Source organism: Ahaetulla prasina, chromosome 15 (genome assembly GCF_028640845.1).
Source record: "Ahaetulla prasina isolate Xishuangbanna chromosome 15, ASM2864084v1, whole genome shotgun sequence".
NCBI classification, from domain to species: Eukaryota; Metazoa; Chordata; class Lepidosauria; order Squamata; family Colubridae; genus Ahaetulla; species Ahaetulla prasina.
This window is the reverse complement of record NC_080553.1, coordinates 14,188,381-14,211,991: the sequence shown is the minus strand read 5'-3', so window position 1 is coordinate 14,211,991 and position 23,611 is coordinate 14,188,381. Positions and strand designations below refer to the sequence as shown.

Sequence of the window (23,611 nt, the reverse complement as noted above, 5' to 3'; positions counted from 1 at the left end):
CCTCCTCCTCCTCCTCCTCCTCCTCCTCCTCCTCCTTCTTCTTCTTCCTCCTCCTCCTCTTCCTCTTCCTCTTCCCCTTCTTTCCTCTCCTCTCTTTCTCTCTATCCATCCATCCATCCATCCATCCATCCATCCATCCATCCATCCATCCATCCATCTCTATCTTTCTTCTTCTTCTCCTTCTTCTTCTTCTTCTTCTTCTTCTTCTTCTTCTTCTTCTTCTTCTTCTTCTTCTTCTTCTTCTTCTTCTTCTTCTTCTTCTTCCTCTTCCTCCTCCTCCTCCTCCTCCTCCCTCTTCTCTTCCCTCTTCCCTCTCCCAGTTGAAATTTACTGTTTCCCATCTGTCTTCTTTCGCTCTCTGAAATATATTACTATTTATCCATATAAGCCCAGCATTTTTTCTAACCACATTAATAAAGAAGTATTCCAGTTCATCGTCTTGATGGACGAGGAAAAAAAAAATCTTTATTTAAAATAACTCATTTGTCTGCTCTGGATAATTCTCCCTAGTAGGGAATCTGGATGAATTTTTTCCCCCTCAACGTATCTTCTTCATTCAAACTTCTCCCAGCAGGCTTAAAAAAAAACCCGGTGTGATTGAACATTTGGTGACATTTCAAAAACTGTCACCCACACCGAGTGAATTTAATTTGTTTCTAATCCACTTGATTTCAGTGTTGGATCTCGGTGGATTTTTTTTCTTTCATTTTTTTTCCTTTGGACATCTAAAAAAAAGAGGCTGATAAAGATTTCATGCTTAAGGCAGGACTAGAACTCCCCTCCTTTGGTGAGTCACCCAAAGTCCCCCATCTGGCTTTCGTGCTTAAGGCAGGACTAGAACTCCCCTCCACCTGGTGACTCACCCAAAATCCCTCATCCGGATTTCATGCCAAAGGCGGAACTAGAACTCACCTCCACCTGGTGACTCACCCAAAATCCCCCATTCGGCTTTTATGCCAAAGTTGGGACTAGAACTCCCCGTCTCCTGGTGCCTGGCCAAAGTCTCCTAGCCAGCCTTTATGGCTAAGGTTGGACTAGAACTCACCGTCTCCTGGTTTCTAAGCCAGCACTTTTAACCACTACATCAAACTGTAGAAACCAGTTGAGAGACGAACAGCCATTCTTGCAAGAGGACAGCAATTTGGTTGGGGGGGGGGCAGGTTATACTTAAGAGTTAAGTATGGAGTTCTGTAAGTTCATGGTTGTCCCAAAGGTGTTTTTTTTCAAGAGGCAACTGGACTTTCTTGTTTTTCTTTGAAGATGTTTCGCTTCTCATCCAAGAAGCTTCTTCAGCTCTGACCGGAAGTTGGGGAATGGAAGGATTGATAGTCCTTGGAGACAGCCGGTCATTTGCATCCCTTTTAGAGGGTCGTTGAGGCCGCTTGGAGGGGTTTATCTGTGTCCTCAGGGTCACCTGAGTGGCGCAGAAGATTCCTGTAGTCTGCAATTTTTTTCCTCTGGAAATCCATTCCTACTCCCACACCCCATTCCAAGGGGGTTCATTCCAAACTGCACAGCTAAAAGCCTGTAGAGATTCTTGCAAAGAATATAAATCTTTCCATTCCCCACTATCCTGTCGGAGCTGAAGAAGCTTCGTGGAAGAGAAGTAAAACGTCTTCAAAAGAAAAAAAAATCCAGTTGATTGACAGACAGACACACAGACACACACACACACACAGAGAGAGCTCTTCCTCCCAAGGCTAAGCCCAGGGTGCCATACAAATGGACATTATTACCCTTTTCAGCCAGGAAAAGCAAAAAAGGGAGACAATCCAATGCATGTTGTGAGTCCCCGAAAAGTCCCTCTCGTTTTTCTTAAAATAGCCCCCGTCGCCGTTTCGGAGCAGAACAAGCTGTTAGCACCAAAGGGCCAACACCACTTCTGTCAAGACGACGAGGGGGAATTCATACACCCGCCCACTTGCACGGAAAGAACATGCCGAGAGTGGATCAACACAACACAGGGTGTCGTCGTGGGGGAGGTTGAGTCGTGCTGTTGTGGCCCGCCAGCGGCCAGCAGCAGATTCGGACAGTGAGGAGGTTGGGGAGGAACATGGGCCAGTCCTGAAATCTGGGGAAGGCTCTGATGAGGGCTCTGCATCGGAGGCAGAGAGGGGGCCAGGGCCGTCTGACAGGTATCAGCTGCCTTCGGAGTCAGACATCAGTGAGGGCAGACGAACAGTTGGAGCCTGTTCCCAGTCTGCCCATGCGCAGAGTTGCCAGATGAAGGGAACAGCTAAAGAACAAGGGTCGACTTGGGAGTAAGGCCACAGGTGGATGATGAAGGGCCCCTCCCGGAGGGAATAAAAGAGGAGCGAAAGGGGAGTGGAGTTTGCAGGAGACAATTAGCTCGCTTAATTGGTCCGTGACTCCTTGCCAAGTTTTGAAGATATCGGGCCTGGCAGCTCTCCAAGCCAGATAAGGTCTGCGACTGCAAATTCACCCTTGAGTGACTTTGCAGGATGTGACAGAGAAGAATTCACAGTAACTTAATAAAAAAGGGGTTTGTGGTCGGGACAAGGGAGTCTGCTTCCTGGTTTGTGGGAACCTTGGTCCGAACAGAGTAACTCCCCTTCCCTCCCCTCCAGCCAAAACCAATCAAATCATGAATAAGGCAGTAATTAAAAGGTAAATTCACCTTTCTTTCTTTCTTTCTTTTTTCAGGCAAGGGGCCAGAGGACTGCAGTGGGAGTGAGGCTGGAGTGATCGAGGTCATAGCATACACGGGTGGAAGGAGATATCTGTCTTTGTCGTTCTGATTTAAGAATTTCCTCTTCACGTTTAAGCACTTCGAAGTTTGGGATGGAAGGGAAGGGACCTCCTACCCAGCTCCATTCCTACAAGCGGAGTGAATATTTTACCGAAGCAAAACGGAAACAAAAAAAAAACAAAACACAAAAAAGTCTTGGAGAATTTCCAGTTTTTTGCATTATCATCCTCCTAGTCTTCCACCCCCAAAATTTCTGCATCTAGAATCCTGCAAATTGTTTGGTCAACAGCCCAGAATCTGGCATAACCGAGGTGGATTAAAAATGAGTCGATCAAGTGATGAGCAGCATATAAATGGAATGGATAGAGAATAGAATAGAATAGAATAGAATAGAATAGAATAGAATAGAATAGAATAGAATAGAATAGAATAGAATAATGGAATGGAATGGAATAGAATAGAATAGAATAGAATAGAATAGAATAGAATAATGGAATGGAATGGAATGGAATAGAATAGAATAGAATAGAATAGAATAGAATAGAATAGAATAGAATAGAATAGAATAGAATAATGGAATGGAATGGAATGGAATGGAATGAATGGAATAGAATAGAATAGAATAGAATAGAATAGAATAGAATAGAATAGAATAGAATAATGGAATGGAATGGAATGGAATGGAATGGAATGGAATAGAATAGAATAGAATAGAATAGAATAGAATAGAATAGAATAGAATAGAATAGAATAGAATAGAATAATGGAATGGAATGGAATGGAATGGAATGGAATAGAATAGAATAGAATAGAATAGAATAGAATAATGGAATGGAATGGAATGGAATGGAATGGAATGGAATAGAATAGAATAGAATAGAATAGAATAGAATAGAATATGGAATGGAATAGAGAATAGAACAGAAAAGAACAGGAATAGAATAATGGAATGGAACGCAACGCAACGCAACGCAACATCCTGCTTGCATCAGATGTAAAAAGGCGAACAGGAGATGGTCCCCATGTTTGCGGCCACACATCATTCTTTCTTTCTGTCCCTTCCTCCCGGCAGAAACCCCAGAGTTGTGAGGAGAACTATGTGGAGCTTTTTGAAGAAACAGCAATAGAGGCATACCAAAGAACACCGTTGGCATTGACAAATTCACCACCAGTCAATTGCAAAAGGCAGCTTTACTAGGAAAAACTTACATCCTACATCGAGATCATCAATACCATTGACTATCAACATCTGCCTATCCCAGATTCTTGGGAAGGACTCAATAGGCGGACAAAAAGGCCGAATCCATTCTGAACATCTGGCCGACTAGGCCACGAACTACAACAGAGGTCTCCAAGCTTAGTAACTTTAAGGTTTGTGGACTTCAACTCCCAGAGTTCCTCAGCCAGGAAAGCTGGCTGAGGAACTCTGGGAGTTTAAGTCCACAAGCCTTAAAAGTTACTAAGGTTGGAGAGCCCTGAACTAAAATAACAATACAGGTTTTGGAGCGTACATCCAATATCCAGGCGCCAATCAAGCACACCCCCCCGTGCATTCTTATGGACTAGAAACCAGCTTTTCCCATTTTTTTTTCTTAAGCAGAACTTAACGTTCTGCGAAGACAAATTCCTTTTCTCATTACGTGGAATGGGATATATATATATATATGTTTTCTGAGGTTTTTGTGGGTATTTGTATGTAGGTCTTTGGTTATTCGGGTTTTCTCCTGCATAAAATTGGAAGTGTCTTGGCGACACTTCGATGATGTCTCATTTATCATCTTCAGGCTTCAGCTTCGTGCTTCTGGGAGCAATGTGTGATTGCAGCTGTTTCTTCCTTTTTAACTGACAAACGAGTCCCTAACACGAGGAATGACACCAGACCCACACTCACGAGGTCCACACAGGATGTCACCACCACATATCCACCCAGAAAGCAGACCCAAACCCACACTGATCATGAAGCACGACCAAGGACCAGAAGCCACACCGCAGCTGCAACATTAGCCATTTCAAACCCCTCCAATCCATACATGCAGTAGACTGACACCCACTATGAAGATGTAGCATGACCATGACCACGAAGCCAAACAACAGCAATGCAGCTCACCAGCTCAAATCCCCCTGCAGCTCAGACTAATCTGAGCACAACCAAGCCCCCACCCAAACAGGACACACCCCCAGCCAATCAGAGCACAAAAAACCCCAGCCAATCAGAGCACAGCCAAGCTCTCACCCAATCAGTTCAAACCCCCACTAGCAGTTAAAAAGGAAGAAACAGCTGCAATCACACATTGCTCTCAGAAGCACGAAGCTGAAGCCTGAAGATGACGAATGAGACTTTGTAGAAACGTCGCCAAGACACTTCCAATTTTATGCGGGAGAAAACCCAAACAACCAAAGACATACACACACACACACACACACACACACACACACACACACACAGGCATAATTGGAAGGTAACAAATCAAAACAATCTTATATATCATTTGTATCCTGGCTCTCCAGTTCATTTCCTAACCAAGGAACAAGACCAGTCTAGTTTTGAGTTATCAATTGCACTGCCTCCTTAGCGGGGACTCCGACGTACATCTTTCCAAAAAAAAAATTACGGAAAATAACAATCCATTTCCGTGCTTATGGTATATATTTATCTTGCTGGAAGAAATGGGGCAGACCCCTTCCGTCCCTCCAAGAGATCTGGTAATGACATCAATTACCGCTCAGAGAAAAACATCCATCCATTCCAATAAGAGCTTCACATCCAGAGGCAGCCATACTCTGACGTAACCGCCGGCTGTCAAAAATAAAAGCAAGCAGAAAACGGGGATGCGTTGAATATACCAGGGTTTGTGGGGGGGGGCTGCGATGGAGCTTGGAAAGAGGACCTGACCTTTGAGGATAAAACCACTCATTTTGATGGAATTGAAGAGCCTTTGGTTTGGTTTGAAATAAGCCGAAGTTATGTTTTCTGGGAGGAAGGAAGGAAGGGAGGGAGGGAGGGAGGGAGGGAGGGAGGGAGGGAGGGAGGAAGGGGAGCAGTGGTGGGATTCAGCCAATTCGCACCACTTCGGGAGAACCGGTTGTTAACTTTCGGAGCAGTTTGGTGAACTGGTTGTTGGAAGAAATCATGAGGGCAGAGAACCGGTTGTTAAGTTGTTTGAATCCTACTACTGGAGGGAAGGGGAGGGGAGAGGAGGAGAGGAGAGGGCAGAGTGGGGAGGGAAGGGAAGGGAAGACAAGGGAAGGGAAGACAAGGGAAGGGAAGGGAGGAAAATATATTTTCTGGAAGGAAGGAAGGGAAAGAAGGAGGAAAGGAAGGAAGGAGGGAGGGAGGGAGGGAGGAGGGAGGAGGAGCAGTGGTGGGATTCAGCCAATTCGCACCACTTCGGGAGAACCGGTTGTTAACTTTCGGAGCAGTTTGGTGAACTGGTTGTTGGAAGAAATCATGAGGGCAGAGAACCGGTTGTTAAGTTGTTTGAATCCTACTACTGGAGGGAAGGGGAGGGGAGGGGAGGAGAGGAGAGGGTGGAGCGGGGAGGGAAGGGAAGACAAGGGAAGGGAAGGGAAGGGAGGAAAATATATTTTCTGGAAGGAAGGAAGAGAAAGAAGGAGGAAAGGAAGGAGGGAGGGAGGGAGGAAAAGGGAAGGGAAGGGAAGGGACAAAGATATGTTTTTTCTCAGGAAGGACCTCGGAGAGATGGAAGGCTGAGTCAATCTTGAGCCGGTCAGGATCACACTGTGGGCAGTGGGCAGAATTAGCCTGCAGTACCGCATTCTAACCACTGCGCCACCATGGCTCTAGAAGATGTTCTATTAGATTAGGGGTCACCAACCTTTCGGACCTCAGGGACCATTAAATTCATAATTTTAAATCCCGAACACCACTAATATGAATTTTTTTAAAAAGATAAATAGTATTTAGTACAATATAAAAAAAATGCAAATAATTTTTCTGCGGACCACCAAAATTTTCTCACGGACCACTGATTGTTGACCATTGCATTCGATGGAGCAAGGGGATAGTTTTCCCTCTAATACCAATACAGCTCAGCTTAACAAGTCAGTTTCCCTCTCTTCTCCTCTCCTCTCCTCTCCTCTCCTCTCCTCTCCTCTCCTCTCCTCTCCTCTCCTCTCCTCTCCTCTCCTCTCCTCCCTTCCCTCCTTCCTCCCTCCCTCCCTTCCTTCCCTTCCCTTCCTCCTCCTCCTCCTCCTCCTCCTCCTCCTCCTCTCCTCTCCTCTCCTCTCCTCTTGTCTCCTCTCCTCCCTTCCCTTCCCTTCCCTTCCCTCCTCTCCTCTCCTCTCCTCTCCTCCCTTCCTCCTCCTCCTTCCTTCCTCCTCTCCTCTCCTCTCCTCTCCTCCCTTCTCTCCTCTCCTCTCCTCCCTTCCCTTCCCTTTTCTTCTCTTCCCTTCTCTCCTCTCCTCTCCTCCCTTCCCTTCCCTTCCCTTCCCTTCCCTTCTCTCCTCTCCTCTCCTCCCTTCCCTTCCCTTTTCTTCTCTTCTCTTCTAGATTGTGGATGGCTGGTGGGCATGATAGCTGTCTTCCAGTCCCTGTGTTGCTGTCACAAATAAGAGGGAATTGATTTATTCTCCAAAACACCTGACAGCATGACAAGAACTAACAGACTGGAAGCTTATCAAAGAGAGATCCAACCTAGCATTAAGGAGAAATTTCCCTGACAGAGACAACCATCTAGTCAGTAGAAGGGGCTTGCCTTTCTAGGCGGCTCCATCATTAGAGGTTTCAGTGAGAAGACTGGGCCACCAATCTGTCCACAGCATGGCATAGGACCTCTTGCTCCAGCAGGAGGGTTGGCCTAGATGACCTCCAAGGTCCCTGCCAACCCTATTATTCTACTCTGTATGTTCTACAGCACACACAAAAAACTCTCTCGCAGGGTATATCATCAAGTCCTGGGAAAAGAGCCAAGTTTTCAGTGTGGGGTTTTTGGACAAAATAGGAGCCATATGGATCTCAGGGCGGGATTTCGATCTAGAGGACGTGGAAAAATTGAAGGATAATTTATCTTATCCAACAGATTTTCTCTCTCTCTCTCTCTTCTCTTCTCTTTCTAAGAGAGAGAGAGCCTTGCGTGACTGTTTTCGCCAATCTTGTTTGCATTTTTTTTTCATCCCTTCTCCCCTACTGCCGCTTTCGTTCCTTTTTTTTTTTTTTTTTTTTTGCAGGATTGTTCTGTTTCCAGCGCTTGCAAAGTGCCCTCAGCCACTGTTAATTCCGGGAAAACAAGCAGAATCCAGAAAGAAAAGAAAGGAATATTGAGGTGTTGCCTGCAGGCCCTCATTACTCACGAAGCCAGGCTGAGACAGCAAAACTGGAAAGGTGGCGGTGTGGGGGGCGGGGGGCTTATTGAACCTGAACATCAGTATGGGGAAGAGAACTGGTGAAGCTGCAGTGAACCAGAGACATTTGTTGTTGTTGTCGTTGTTGTCGTTGTTGTTGTTGTTGTTGGACTCAGAGTCACCGGCTGTCTTCAGACCGGAGTTGGCCTTTTTGTCCACCGATCGAGTCCTTTCCCCGAGAGCCAGGTGTGGATATTTGATGGAGTTAAACATCTCGTCGCAGGATGAAAGCTGTGCCACGTCAAACTGCCTTTTTTTTTTTTTTGCAATTGACCGATCGGGGATTTTGTCAATGCCGATGATGTTTTTGTTTTTTTGTTTTCCAAAAAAAAAAAAGTTTTTATTTTTGTTTTTCATAAGCATATTTAAATGTACAGTCTTTTATCCATCATTTTCCCTTCGTCTTGTCTTTTAACTTTCATTTTTAATTGTTCGGGGCCCCTTTTTTACCATTTACCCTTCTTTATTTTGCCACTGCTTTTCTTTTCCATTCCCTCCTTACTCCTGGGGGAAGGATATTGCAAAATCCCCATTCCCACCCCACTCCTGGGGGAAGGATACTGCAAAATCCCCATTCCCACCCCACTCCTGGGGGAAGGACACTGCAAAATCCCCATGCCCTCCCCACTCCTGGGGGAAGGATACTGCAAAATCCCCATGCCCTCCCCACTCCTGGGGGAAGGATACTGCAAAATCCCCATTCCCACCCCACTCCTGGGGGAAGGATACTGCAAAATCCCCATTCCCTCCCCACTCCTGGGGGAAGGATACTGCAAAATCCCCATGCCCTCCCCACTCCTGGGGGAAGGACACTGCAAAATCCCCATGCCCTCCCCACTCCTGGGGGAAGGATACTGCAAAATCCCCATGCCCTCCCCACTCCTGGGGGAAGGACACTGCAAAATCCCCATTCCCACCCCACTCCTGGGGGAAGGACACTGCAAAATCCCATGCCTCCCACTCCTGGGGAAGGACACTGCAAAATCTCCATTCCTCCCACTCCTGGGGAAGGATACTGCAAAATCCCCATTCCTCCCACTCCTGGGGGAAGGATACTGCAAAATCCCCATGCCCACCCCCCTCCTGGGGGAAGGACACTGCAAAATCCCCATGCCCTCCCCACTCCTGGGGGAAGGATACTGCAAAATCCCCATGCCCTCCCCACTCCTGGGGGAAGGATACTGCAAAATCCCCATGCCCTCCCCACTCCTGGGGGAAGGACACTGCAAAATCCCGATTCCCCCACTACTCCTGGGGGAAGGATACTGCAAAATCTCCATTCCCACCCCACTCCAGGGGTAGGACACTGCAAAATCCCCATCCCCCCACTACTCCTGGGGGAAGGATACTGCAAAATCTCCATTCCCACCCCACTCCAGGGGAAGGATACTGCAAAATCTCCATTCCCTCCCCACTCCTGGGGGAAGGATACTGCAAAATCTCCATTCCCTCCCCACTCCTGGGGGAAGGATACTGCAAAAACTCCATTCCCTCCCCATCCCTGGGGGAAGGATACTGCAAAATCTCCATTCCCTCCCCACTCCTGGGGGCAGGATACTGCAAAATCTCCATTCCCTCCCCACTCCTGGGGGGAGGATACTGCAAAAACTCCATTCCCTCCCCATTCCTGGGGGAAGGATACTGCAAAATCCCCATTCGCACCCCACTCCAGGGGAAGGATACTGCAAAATCTCCATTCCCTCCCCACTCTGGGGCCAGCCAGAGTTGGCATTTACCAAACTACACAAAGTTCCCACCACCGGTTCTCCAGAACCTATCAGAACCTGCAGGATTTCATCCCTGCCTTCATGGTGTACCTAGCGTTGGTTCACCACACCGTCAGCCAGTTGCTCAGTCTGGATTTGGCATTCCAGGTAGTCCTTGACTTACGGCCGCGCTCTGTCGCTAAGCGAGGCATTTCTTAAAGGAGGATGCTGCAAGGATCCCTTTTTTCAGTGCTGTTGTAACTCCAAGCGGTCACTAAAGAAAGGGACGTAAGTCATTCCTGTACATTAATAATCCTTCATCTTCCACCCCCCAAGGAATGATTGAAGATATGTAATTAAAAAATAGAAATAATTTGAACAATTTGAAATGAAATCGGGGCTGCTCAGCTGCCATTTCAGAAGGGAATGGAAAGGGAGAGAGGAGTAGAGAGAGTGAAGAAAGAAAATAGGTAGGAAAAGAGAGAGGTAGAAGAGGAGGAAAGGAGAGGAAGAAGAAAGGGGAAAGAGAGAGGGTTAGAAAGGGGGGAAGAGAGGAGTGGGGAAGGAGGAGAGGAAGTAGAAAAGTGAAAGAGAGGAAGGATGGAGAAAGTAGAAGAAGATAGAGAAGGGAGGAGGAAAGGTTGTGTTAAGGAAGGAAGTGGTAGCTGAGCAGGCCCGAATAAGTAACAAATGAAAGTTAATGATTAATATTGAATAAGAGACTGTAGATTGAATATGTTGTTGGAAAATGGAAATAAAACTTTTTTTATTAAAAAAAAAAAGAAAGGGATGTAAGTCGAGAACTAGCTCTATTAGGGAAAAAAAAGAATTTGGGATTAGCTGGCTGGCGGTAAATTTCCTGAATAACCATTCCCCACCCCAAAAAGCAAGCTCCCCCCCCAAAAAAGTATTTTCCTGTCTGAAAACCACAGAGAGCCTGTGCTCGGATTCATTGGGCATCCGTGGATGAAATTAATCGCGCTCACCCAAGGCAATGACAAAGCAAGGACTTCAAATAACACCTTCCAAGCCCTATTCAGTGTGTAGCCTTCTTCCTCCCTGAGGTCCAATCCTGGCTATTTTTCTCTTCTGCCCCTCTCCGAGAACACCTAAGTCTGTTTCCCCAACCTTGAATACAGCTCGCCTGTCTGGAACCCATACCACATTTCAGACATCAATACAATTGAACGAGTCCAGAAATATTTTACAAGAAGTGTTCTCTACTCCTCTGAATACAACAAAATACCTTATGCCACCAGACTTGAAATCTTGAATTTAGAAACCTTAGAACTCCGCCGCCTTCGACAGGACCTGGTTTAACTCATAGAATCATCTGTTACAATGTCCTTCCTGTTGAAGACTACTTCAGCTTCAATCACAACAATACAAGAGCACACAATAGATTTAAACTTAATGTTAACCACTTCAATCTTGATTGCAGAAAATATGACTTCTCTAACAGAGTTGTTAATGTTTGGAACACACTACCTGACTCTGTGGTCTCTTCTCAAACTCCCAAAAGCTTTAACCAAAAACTGTCTACTATTGACCTCACCCCATTCCTAAGAGGTCTATATGTAGGTCTTTGGTTATTCGGGTTTTCTCCTGCGTAAAATTGGAAGTGTCTTGGCGACGTTTCGACGAAGTCTCATTCGTCATCCTCAGGCTTCAGCTCTGTGCTTCTGGGAGCAATGCATTGCTCCCAGAAGCACGAAGCTGAAGCCTGAAGGTGACGAATGAGACTTTGTCGAAACATCGCCAAGACACTTCCAATTTTACGCGGGAGAAAACCCGAATAACCAAAGACCTACATACAAACACCCGCGAAAACCTCAGAAAACATATATATATATTCTTTTATGTACACTGAGAGCATATGCACCAAGACAAATTCCTTGTGTGTCCAATCACACTTGGCCAATAAAATTCTATTCTATTCTATATATATGCTTTTATGTTATATAGTTATTTTCATGCTTATGCTTATATATACTGTTGTGACAAAATAAATAAATAAAATAAATAAACCTAGCGGGGCTCGTTGTCCTCAGCTGCACTGTTATTCAAAGGGTCTTTTGCCCCACATGGGACCTCCGGGAATGAAAATAAAATCCGCTAGGATTTGTCACCGTCGGCCTTGGAGGGACGTTTGAAAGACTGCCGGGATTGGAAAAAGGGAGCTAAGAGGAGCACGAAAGGGGGAGAGAGAGAGAGAGAGGGAGAGAGAGGGAGAGAGAGACATCAGCTGGGGGGGAGCAGACAATTTCATGACAGCATCACCATAGCAAGCGTCCTGTTATTGGGGGGGGGGAACTGTCACATAGAAGATTTATTTTCTCCCTGCCCCAAAGGCCAGGGACGGAGGGGGGAACCAAATGAATTAATGCGACTGGAAAGATGGCTCAGGACTAAAGGTCAGGTAAGAACTACCCAAACTGCACAAGCTTGTCAGCCAGGAGAAGAGAACTGGACCATGATCTGGTGCCTTGTCAGTTGCATTTAAAGTAGAGCGAACCGAGAAATAAACTCCCCCCCCCCGAGAAAAGGAATACGGCTTCTAAAAAGAATGGCAGAGCTGGAAAAGGGACCTTGGAGGTCTTCTAGTCCAACCTCCTGCTCGAGCAAGAGGCCCTATACCATCCGGACAAAGGGTTGTCCAATTGCTTCTTAAAAACCGTCAATGAATAGAATAGAATAGAATAGGATAGGATAGGATAGGATAGGATAGGATAGGATAGGATAGGACAGGACAGGACAGGACAGGACAGGATAGGATAGGATAGAATAGAATAAGGATAGGATAGGATAGGATAGGATAGGATAGAACAGGACAGGACAGGACAGGATAGAATAGAATAAGGATAGGATAGGATAGGATAGGATAGGATAGGATAGGATAGGATAGGATAGGATAGGATAGGATAGGATAGAATAAGGATAGGATAGGATAGGATAGAATAGAATAGAATAGAATAGAATAGAATAGAATAGAATAGAATAGAATAGAATAAGGATAGGGTAGGATGGATAGGATAGGATAGACAGGACAGGATGGGATGGATAGGATGGGACAGGACAGGATAGGATAGGACAGGATAGATAGAATAGAATAGAATAGGATAGGATGAGAACAGAATAGAACAGAACAGAATAGAATAGAACAGAATAGAATAGAACAGAATAAGGATAGGATGGATGGGATGACAGGACAGGATGACAGGATGGGATAGGATGGGATAGAATGAATAGAATAGAACAGAATAGAACAGAATAGAATAAGGATAGGATGGGATGGGATGGGATGGGACAGGATAGATAGGATAGATAGGATAGGATGGGACAGGATGACAGGATGGGATAGGATGGGATAGGATAGAATAAGGATAGGATAGGATGGGATGGATAGGATAGAATAGAATAAGGATAGGATAGAATAAGGATAGGATGGGATGGGATGGGATGGGATGATAGGATGGGATGGATAGGATGGGATGGGATAGAATAGAATAGAATGAGATAGAATAGAATGAGATAGAATAGAATGAGATAGAATAGAACAGAACAGAACAGAACAGAATAGAATAGAATGAGATAGAATAGAATAGAATAGGATAGGATAGGATGGATAGGATGGATAGGATGGGATGGGATAACAGCACCAGCGTGCCTTCCATCCCTATCCTAATGTTCCCTTTAATTGTATTCATGTTATGTATTCAATTCATGCTTACATATATTATCTAATATGTACTCGACAAAATCAATCAATCAAAAGAAATCAAGCAAGCAAAAGGAGGGAGCATGGGATCTCCTGCTTGAACAGGGGGCTGGACTAGAAGGCCTTTCAGGGTCCCTTCCAGCTCTATTCTGATCCTGATTTAGAAAGCGGCGCCGTCTCATCAGCTGACGTCCCCTGGAGACTCCCAAGTTGACAGCAGACCCTAAAAGCAGAGCCCAACCGCCATTTCGATATCTCTCCTGTCAATTCGAAGGTTGCTGCACTTGTCAGTGGTTTAGTCTTCCTGATATTTAATCATATTCTCATTTTTTTTTCTCCCCTCCACTCTGCGCCTTGACTTTCATTATTAGTGCCTGCGGATCATCTGCAAACTCGGCTGTCAGAATAGTGTCATCAGCACAGTTACAAGGTGCTGATGTTTCTTTCTACAATTTTAAAACCATCCCCACCGCCTCTGAGCAAGGCAGGGCAGGAAGCAACCAACGGATGGAAAGGTGTCGAGGAGAGAAGGCGACTCCTGAAACTAAGGAGAAATTTCCCGACTGTCAGGACAAATTACTCAGTGGAATGACTCGCCTCCAGAAGGGGTGGGCAGCCCAAGACTGGAGGTTTTCAAGAAGATGTTGGACAACCATTTTGTGTGAAATGGTAGAGGGTTTCCTGTCTGAGCAGGGGGTTGGACTAGAAGATCTTCAAGGTCCCTTCCAACTTCTATTCTGTTCTGTTCTGTTCTGTTCTGTTCTATTATTTTTCTATTCTATATTTTTCTATTCTATTTTCCTATTCTATTTTTTTTTATTTGCATTTATATCCCGCCCTTCTCCGAAGACTCATATATGAGTATGTAATAACTATATTAATTTGATATAATGAAAGGGAACAATAGGACAGGAACGGTAGGCACGCTGGTGCTCTTATGCACGCCCCTTACAGACCTCTTAGGAATTGGGTGAGGTCAATAGTAGACAGTTTTTGGTTACAGCTTTGGGGATTTTGGGAAGACACCACAGAGTAGTAACGTATTCCAGGTATTAACAACTCTTGTTACTGAAGTCATATTTTCTGCAATCAAGATTGGAGCAGTTAACATTAAGTTTGAATCTATTGTGTGCTCAGGTATTGTTGCAATTGAAGCTGAAGGAGTCTTTGACAGGAAGGACATTGTAATAGATGATTCTATGAGTTAAACTCAGGTCCTGTCGAAGGTGGCGGAGTTCTAAATTTTCTAAGCCCAGGATTTCAAGTCTGGTGGCATAAGGTATTTTGTTGTATTCAGAGTCTGGAGTATTATTAGTCTGGAAGCTTCCATGCTGCCTACTTTTCCATGTGTTGGAAAGTAGGAGGTGGGGGATTTAGTAGAGGGGTTGTCTTTAGACGTAACAGCATCCTTCCTGTCGGTCAAGGTCAGGCCGAGAAGGAGTGGTCGGAGTGTTGTCTCGAGATGCGACGGATGGCGATTGGAGCATGTGATCAACCGAGGAGTCAAGGGATGGTTTTGGGGGTTTTGATTTACTGAGGGGAAACCCGGAACGTTCAGATTCGGATTTTCCCAGATGTGCCAGTTTTTACCTATTCTAGTAAATAGAATTTTGAAAAATGCTTGCTTCGGAGTTTTGACTTGGAGTTGGATTTATTTATTTTTTTCCTGGAAAGCCGACACGATCTTCCTTAAGCTAAAATTCAACCCATGCTTTTCTCTCTTTCATTTCTCTAACCCCTTTCCCTGAAAATAAGACCCAACCGGAAAATAAGACCTAGCAAGGTTTTTTTTCAGGATGCTGGAAATATAAGTCCTCCCCCCAAAAATAAGCCCCAGTTATGATCATCAGCTAGGACTGTATTTCCCCCCAAAATAAGACCTAACCAGAAAATAAGCCCTAATGCAACTTTTGGAACAAAAAAAATAATAATACAAGACCCAGACTTATTTTCAGGGAAACATGGCGCTTTTTTTTTTTTTGAAGAGGGTCTCCTCTAGCAAGTTAGAAGGTCAGAGAGATCTATCTCTGATAGGATTACATCCTTGTTTCGAAACAGCCTCGTGCCTCGTTTGGCAGGAGGAGGAAATAATACTCAGTCAATGTTGACAGGGCAGAGAAAATGAGTTGTTTCAGTGCAGATTAAAGCTGATGCAACATGAGTCAAGGGGACCTCTGAGCTTTCCCAAGACGAGTTCGAAACCCAACTTGAGGATAAACAGAAGGAAGAAGAAGAACACCCAACCCAAAACCCAAGAACTATATTGTAGCCATGTAAATATATATATATATATATATATGTATATCTTTGGTTATTCGGGTTTTCTCCCGCGTAAAATTGGAAGTGTCTTGGCAACGTTTCGACGAAGTCTCATTCGTCATCTTCAGGCTTCAGCTTCGTGCTTCTGGGAGCAATATATATATATTTATATACATACATACATACATACATACATACATACATACATATATATATATATGTCGAGGCTCTGGAAAGAGTGCAGAAAAGAGCAACAGGCTAATAAAACATACAAAGGACGGTTGCGGGAATTGGGTATGTCTAGTCTAATGAAAGAGGGACGCGATGGCTCAGTGGCTAAGACGCTGAGCTTGTCGATCGAAAGGTCGGCAGTTCAATGGTTCGAATCCCTAGTGCTGCGTAACAGGGTGAGACGAGAAGAGAAGAGAAGGGAAGGGAAGGGAAGGGAAGGGAAGGGAAGAGAAGAGAAGAGAAGAGAATGACAAGAAGAAGAAGAAGAAGGGGAAGGGGAAGGGGAAGGGGAAGAGGAAGAAGAAGAAGAAGAAGAAGAAGAAGAAGAAGAAGAAGAAGAAGAAGAAGAAGAAGAAGAAGAAGAAGAAGAAGAAGAAGAAGAAGAAGAGGAGCTTGGAGATCTTCTAGTCCAACCCCCTACTCAAGCAGGAGACCCTAGACCATTTCAGACAAATGGTTGTCCAATCTCTTCCTTAAAAACCTCTAATGATGGAGCACCCACAACTTCCGGAGGCAAGCTGTTCCACTGGTTAATTGTTCTCACCGCTTAGGTAATTTCTTCTCTCCTTGATGAGTTTCCATCCGTTGCTTCTTGTCCTGCCTTCAGGTGCTTTGGAGAAGAGGTTGACCTCCCCTCTTCTCAATGACAGCCCCTCAAGTACCGGGGAGACTGCTATCATGTCACAGATCGCACAGCGATGAAAAGCGAGTCCTCTTCACCACATTACAATCTCTTTTTTCCCCCCTTCCTTTCATCTCTTCCCGGCTTAGTTAAAACTGTGAGTGATCGACGCCGCACATGAGTGACAGCTTTCGGCACAAACACGCCGAGCTCTTCCACAAACACGCCGTTTCACCCTTCCCTTGGTGTAACTCAGAAACGCCGCATCGTCCTCCCACCCGTTCTCTCTCATTCAGCTTTGGTTCATCTTTTTTTTTTTCCAGAGGAAGAAAAAAAAAATAGTTGCTAGTGAAATTCTCACGGGAGAAAGGTGACGTTTGAGCACCTGAGCAACGACACGCCATAAAATGTTGGTTGGGAAGGGTTTGTCTTCTGTGCTACAAACTTCTCTCCGGAGGGCTTGCAATCGCTCTAGTTTTTTTCACTCCTCACCTGAGGAAGAAATTCTCTCCAGGAGATTTTTTGGGGAGATTCCTTCCCCCCCCCCAAAAAAAATTCTGGTGTTACTATGAATGCTAGGGGAAAGTCCTGCCTTTCATAAATGATTGGATAGTTTTACTGCCCCCAAAGGAGGTTGGAATAATTTAGCTGTCCATAGATAAGTTGGGGTTTCACGGTGGCTCATTGGCTAAGATGCTGAGCCGATCGAAAGGTCGGCAGTTCAGTGGTTCGAATCCCTAGCGCTGCATAAAGGGGTGAGCTCCCGTGACTTGTCCCAGCTTCTGCCAACCTAGCAGTTCGAAAGCACGTAAAAAATGCAAGTAGCAAAACAGGGACCGCCTTTAGTGGGAAGGTAACAGCGTTCCGTGCGCCTTTGGCGTTGAGTCATGCCGGCCACATGACCACGGAGATGTCTTCGGACAGTGCTGGCTCTTGGGATTTGAAACGGAGATGACCACCGCCCCCTAGAGTCGGGAACGACTAGTACATATGTGCGAGGGAAATCTTTATCTTTACCTTATGTATATATGTGTGGATGGAAGGATGGAAGGATGGAGGGAAGGAGAGAAGGATGACAGAGAGAGGGATGGAGGGAGGACAATGAGATGGTTGGAGATGGAGAGGGATGGAAGGACAGTGGGATGGAGTGATGAATGGATGCACAGTAAGAGGGGGGAAAAGAGGGAGGGACGGACCGTAAGAGTGTTGAGATGGAGATGGAGATGGATGGAACGATAGTGAGAGGGATGGATGGATGGATGGATGGGACAGTGAGACGGAGAGAGGAGGAAGGAAGAAGAGTGAGAGAATTGGAGATGGAGATGGATGGATGGATAAACAGTGAGAGGGAAGAACGGATGTAAGAAAGGGCAGCTGAGTTGACCTTGGGAATCCCCCCATAATTAAACCACCCTCTTTTTCTGTCCGCCGTTTTCTTTTCTGAAAACAAACAAAAAAAGGATGCTCTTAAGAAATGCCCAACCGCTCCGAACGACTGTATGAAACGAAACCGCAAACCGTTTAAAAATATGTCCATGGCTGCTTATGCAACCATAGAAATGCAGGAAGAAAATTCCTTAAGAAAGGACCCAAGATTAGATTCAGATTAGAAAGAGGGGGGGGGGAACCCCCCACAAAGCTAGCAATAAAACAAGGCGAAAAAGAAAGCAGATTTTATCAAGCGGATCGTCTCCCCCTGTTTGAAATCGGAAATCATGTCAAGCAATCCAGAACAGTTTCCAGGATAAGAAGAGGCAACGAAGGCCACGGAAGTCCTTACTCGCAGCCGCCTCTCTGCCACATCCCCTTGTAGGAAGGGCTTCACTTCGTACAAATGCCCCAATTTCCCCCAAAAAATATACATTAATTTCTTCTACAGCTGCATTCGAGAAGAAAAGGTTCCAGATTGTTACACAGATTCCCTCCATGATGGAGTTAAAAAAAAAGAGAGAGAGAGAGAAAGAGAGATGGAGACACTCATGCAATTCAGAAAGACGTGCCCAGGTTCTGTTGTTCTAAGAATTTTAGGGATCTGGAAAAAAAATAAATAAAGACCGACGATGGCAGGTCCAAGTCTGCCTGGCTAGGCGGCTCAGCGGCTAAGACGCTGAGCTTGTCGATCAGAAAAGGTCAGCAGTTCGGTGGTTCGAATCCTGCGTTGAGCGGGGGGGGGGTTGGACTAGATGACCTCCAGGGTCCCTTCCAACTCTTACTGTTAAAGTGTTCCTTTTCAGATTTTGGATCACAACAGGTTTTTTTTTAAAAAAAATAAAACAAAACCCTGCCATTTTGACGTGAAAAACATATGAAAACTATAAGCAAAGACTCGGCCGAGTCAAACTCAACTCTGGGAGACCACAAGGATACATTTTGTAGGCCAAATCTGTAGAAGGATAAGGAAGAGGTTTTATTTATTTAATTACCGATCAAGGGCCTCTGGTGGCTCAGACTGGTAAGACAGTCTGTTATTAACAGCAGCTGCTTGCATTTACTGCAGGTTCAAGTCCCACCAGGCCCAAGGTTGACTCAGCCTTCCATCCTTTATAAGGTAGGTAAAATGAGGACCCAGATTGTTGGGGGCAATAAAAGTTGACTTTGTATATAATATACAAATGGATGAAGACTATTGCTAACATAGTGTAAGCCGCCCTGAGTCTTCAGAGAAGGGCGGGGTATAAATGCAAATTTTAAAAAAAAGCATCAGGTTCGAGTGCTTCATTTATCAGCTGCAGGAGAAGAAACCATGAGGGGGGAAGTGGGGAGAAAGGAAAATGTTTAAAGAGCGATCCAACCCACAATTAAGAAGAAATTTCCTCACAGTGAGGATAATTAACCAGTGGGACGGCTTGGCTTCCAGAAGTTGTGAATGCTCCATCACTGGAGGTTGTCAAGAAGAGATTGGACAACCGTTTGTCCAGAATGGTCTACGGCCTCCTGCTTGAGCAGGGGGTTGGACTAGATGACCTCCAAGGTCCCCTTCCAACTTTATTATTCTGTATTCTGTAACTTTACATAACTGCTTTTCTCACAGCAAATGATTCTGGGTGGTTTATCCCTCCCTCCCTCTCTCCCTCCCTTCCCATCCACCTATTAATCTATCTAACCATCTTCCTTCCTTCCTTCCTTCCTTCCTTCCTTCCTTCCTTCCTTCCTTCCTTCCTTCCTTCCTTTCCATCCACCTATTCATCTATCTAACCATCTTCTTTCCTTCCTTCTTTCCTTCCATCCTTCCATCTTTCCTTCTTTCCTATCCACCTATTCATCTATCTAACCATCTTCCTTCCTTCCTTCCTTCCTTCCTTCCTTCCTTCCTTCCTTCCTTCCTTCCTTCCTTCCTTCCTTCCTTCCTTCCCATTGACTTATTCATCTATCTAACCATCTTCCTTCCTTCCTTCCTTCCTTCCTTCCTTCCTTCCTTCCCTAAATTACAACCTTCTAATTTTCTCCTAATCTCTCACACTCTCTCTAAATGTTTGACCAAGTCCAACCTTGGTGAAGACCAGGCAGCTTCGGTCATTTTACCCATTAAATAAACAGCCCCTTCAAAACTCTTCCCCAAGAAGAAGGAGGAGGAGGAGGAGGAGGAGGAGGAGGAGGAGGAGGAGGAGGAGGAGGAGGAGGAGGAGGAGGAGGAGGAAAGCAACTTCACGCAAATACGGGATGCGATTGTGCACATTTTGTAGTCTCCTGCTCCCCTGTTAAGAGACTCATTTCTCTGAAAGCTTAACTTCACAAGGATATTTCCTAGCGCATTGTGATTTTGAGGATATTGTGCTGTCAGAGGGAGCCAAAACAGCCTCTCAGGAGACAACCTGTCAATTATCTTGAAAGCAAATAGAAAAACGACTCCGCTACTTTTCCGTACAGCAACACACGTACTGTATTACCACCGCTCTGCTCTTGTCCCTGAGGAGCAAATATTTTTTTGGACCACTTCAGGGAAAAGCAGGTAGGGAAGCCGTCAAGAACAGCCCCCGTTGGCTACCACCAGGGCCAAGAGGTTACACACCTTTCTCCTTCAGGAAGCTCCTAGCAGGTGACACGTCTTCTCCAGAGTAGTGGCAGAAAAGCTTGGACGAAAACCATCCCTGGAATTTCTCCTCTGGGAAATCATATTACGGTTTCTAGTCTTCACAAGTCCCTGTTTTTCTCCAAGAATTCTAAAGCTATATGCATCCCTCCCTCCCTCTTCCTCTCCCTCTCTCTCTCTTTCTCTCTCTCTCTCTCTCTCTCCCTTCCTTAGTTTTCCTCCCAACCACATGGGATAGGCTGGAGGGAGAGAGAATGACTGGTCCAAAGAGCCAGGATGATCCATGGCTGAACATGGACTTAGGTTTTCCACCGTCGTAGACCAGCGCTCTTAACCAACACACCGTAGGGGGATATCAATCGCATCTAGTTTCTACATTTATCTTCTTTCTTAATCCATAATATTCCTTTGAGAAATCCCAGGGGAGTTTATCTTCTCCCACCATTGAAATAACCCTGCCAGAGTTTTATTTCAGGAACGCATGAAACGGGCCAGATGGAAGGAAAATACTAAAGGATCTGTTTAAAGAATATTCCTCCTTCACTTTTTCAGCTGAATAATTTGTACACCTCTGCTTTTCTGCCTCTGGACAGTGTCCCTTCCTGCCTGGATCCTTGAAGGTCACAGGAGATCTATTCTAAGACCAATCTCTCTTCATCCATCAGAAAAACTGACACTCTTGGGTCAAGAGTGACCTTCTGTATCCATAAGGTTGTGGACTGGTTTACCATCACTGGATGGTAAGATTAAGAACCATCCTTTTTCTTGGGCTCATGGCTTGTCCCACAAATATTGGCGGTGGCGTGGAAGAGAAGGAGAAGGGCTTGTCATCCAAGGGAAAATTAATTTGAGAAGAGCATCCCAGATCAACTCAAATCCAGAGCCGCCCAGGACAGAAGATTCAACCCAGCTGGCTGATCCAAGCAAAAATAGACAGCAGAAATAAAGAGCAGGGGTTGAGCAATATTAACAGGACCACAATACAACGTCAACGGTATTAGAGGCGAGAATCAAAGCCAGGAATTGTACACTGAGAGCATATGCACCAAAGACAAATTCCTTGTGTGTCCAATCACGCTTGGCCAATAAAAATTCTATTCTATTCTATTCTATTCTATTCTATTCTATTCTATTCTATTCTATTCTATTCTATTCTATTCTATTCTATTCTATTCTACTCTAAATGATACGATCATTGCAATAAATGCCATCGATGTTTAGCGGTGGCCGCGGTCGTTAGTATAATTTTGCCGCGCCGAAGTGTCAAAGAATCGGAGGCGAAATCGTTCTCGGCTACCCCAGGACCTTGGAAAAAGTTTTCAACCCTGCCCAATGATGACCCCACCACACCACACACACACACACACACACACACACACACAATGAGCACAGTCTTTCTTTCCATCCATCAACTCTCCCAACAGAGAATATCTCAGCCAACGAATCTCTCGGCAGAGCGACTGAGTTCTCCCCTTGGTGGTCCAGGCTCTCTCGGCCATCCTGGAACGGAGGGTCTTACCTGGCCAGGGGCTTGGTACGGGAGGTGATCTTGGTCATGATGATGCTCCCCAACCTGGGGGTGGCCACGGCTCGGAAAGTCCCTTCCCAAAACTTCTCGAACAGCTGCTTCTCGCCTTGCTGTAGGGTGGCCATGTCGCGGAGCTCTCCGAAGTGCTGAAAAGGCACCCCACGGGGACATCCAGAAAGGGCGTGGAGGGCGGGGGGTGGGGGGTTTCTCGGGCGCCCGGAGGAGGCAGGCAGGGTTTAGGGACCCTGGGTCGGGGGCTCCGGAGTAGACGACCCTGGAGGAGAGGTGGGAGAGGGGGGGTGGTGGCTTCCCTTGCCTCTCGATCCAGCTGCGGGGCTACCTTGACGGAGGCGTTTCTTTCTTTTCTTCCTCTTCAACCCGACCAACAATTGAGGGACGGATGCTCAGTTGCCTCCTTCCTTCTTTCCTTCCTTCCTTCCTTTCTTTTTTCCTCCCCTTTCTGTCTTTCTTCTCCCTTCTTCTCCTCCTCCTCTTCCTGCTCCCTCTTGTCTCAGAAAGGGACACAAAAGGCAGGCGCGCTCTTCGCTCCGATTGGCATCACAAAAGACTGCCCCGTGTGTCCCTCCCACTTCACCCCCCTCCCACACCCCACCCCGGTGTGAGGCGGTGCCGGAGGGAGGGGTTGGGGGGGGTCGTGTGCTTGTCAATAGCTTGGGAGGGGAAGGGGGCGAGGCGAGGGCGCTGACTCACAGCCGGCAGAATTGGGGAAGGGAGAGGGAGGAGACCAAGGCGCAGAAGCCCTCCAGCAGACACACAAAGACACACGCGCGCACGCAGGCGAACACGCGGAGACACACTTCAGTCCGGAGCAGACGGAGGAGGAGGAGGAGGAGGAGGAGGAGGAGGGAGGTGGGCGGGATGAAACCATCCAGATTCGCCACCTCGTGGTCGAGTGAAGTTGGGGGGGGGAGGGCAGAACAGTGCTCCTTGGGGGCCCCAAGTTCTTGGCAACTTCCCCCCCTCCACGCAGTCAGGAGGGAGGTAAACACACACGCACACAACACAAAAAACACACGCGCACAAATACTGTCGGAGCCAATTTGTCAGCTGCCAACCAAACCCGCTTTTCCCAACTTGCTTCTCTTTGGTTGGGACGGGTGCCAGCTGTCAGCTACCCCAGCCAAGAAGCTTTGGCGGGTAAGTGAGAAGGCTGCAGCTCTTGCTCTTTCTCTCTCTCTCTCTGTCTCTCTCTCTCTCTCTCCATTTGTCCCTGTCTCTGTCTCTGTCTCTCTTTCTTTTTTTCCTCTCTCTCTCCATTTGTCTCTGTCTCTCTCTTTCTTTTTTTCCTCTCTCTCTCTGTCTCTCTCTCCATTTGTGTCTCTCTGTCTCTCTTTCTTTTTTTCTCTCTTTCTCTCTCTCTCTCTCTCTCTCTGTCTCTCTCTCCATTTGTGTCTCTCTCTCTGTCTCTGTCTCTATCTCTCTCTT

The 23,611-nt window shown here is 46.0% G+C and overlaps 1 protein-coding gene across 1 annotated transcript in view; it reads right to left on the bottom strand.

Annotated features, from left to right (window-relative positions):
* SRRM4 (serine/arginine repetitive matrix 4) overlaps positions 1-22,290 on the bottom strand; it is a 104,160-nt gene extending 81,870 nt beyond the window's left edge. The window contains exon 1 of the mRNA XM_058158790.1: positions 22,157-22,290. Coding sequence (XP_058014773.1) covers positions 22,157-22,290 — 134 coding nt within the window. The remainder of the gene's footprint in view (positions 1-22,156) is intronic.
* Positions 22,291-23,611: the final 1,321 nt, after the last annotated feature.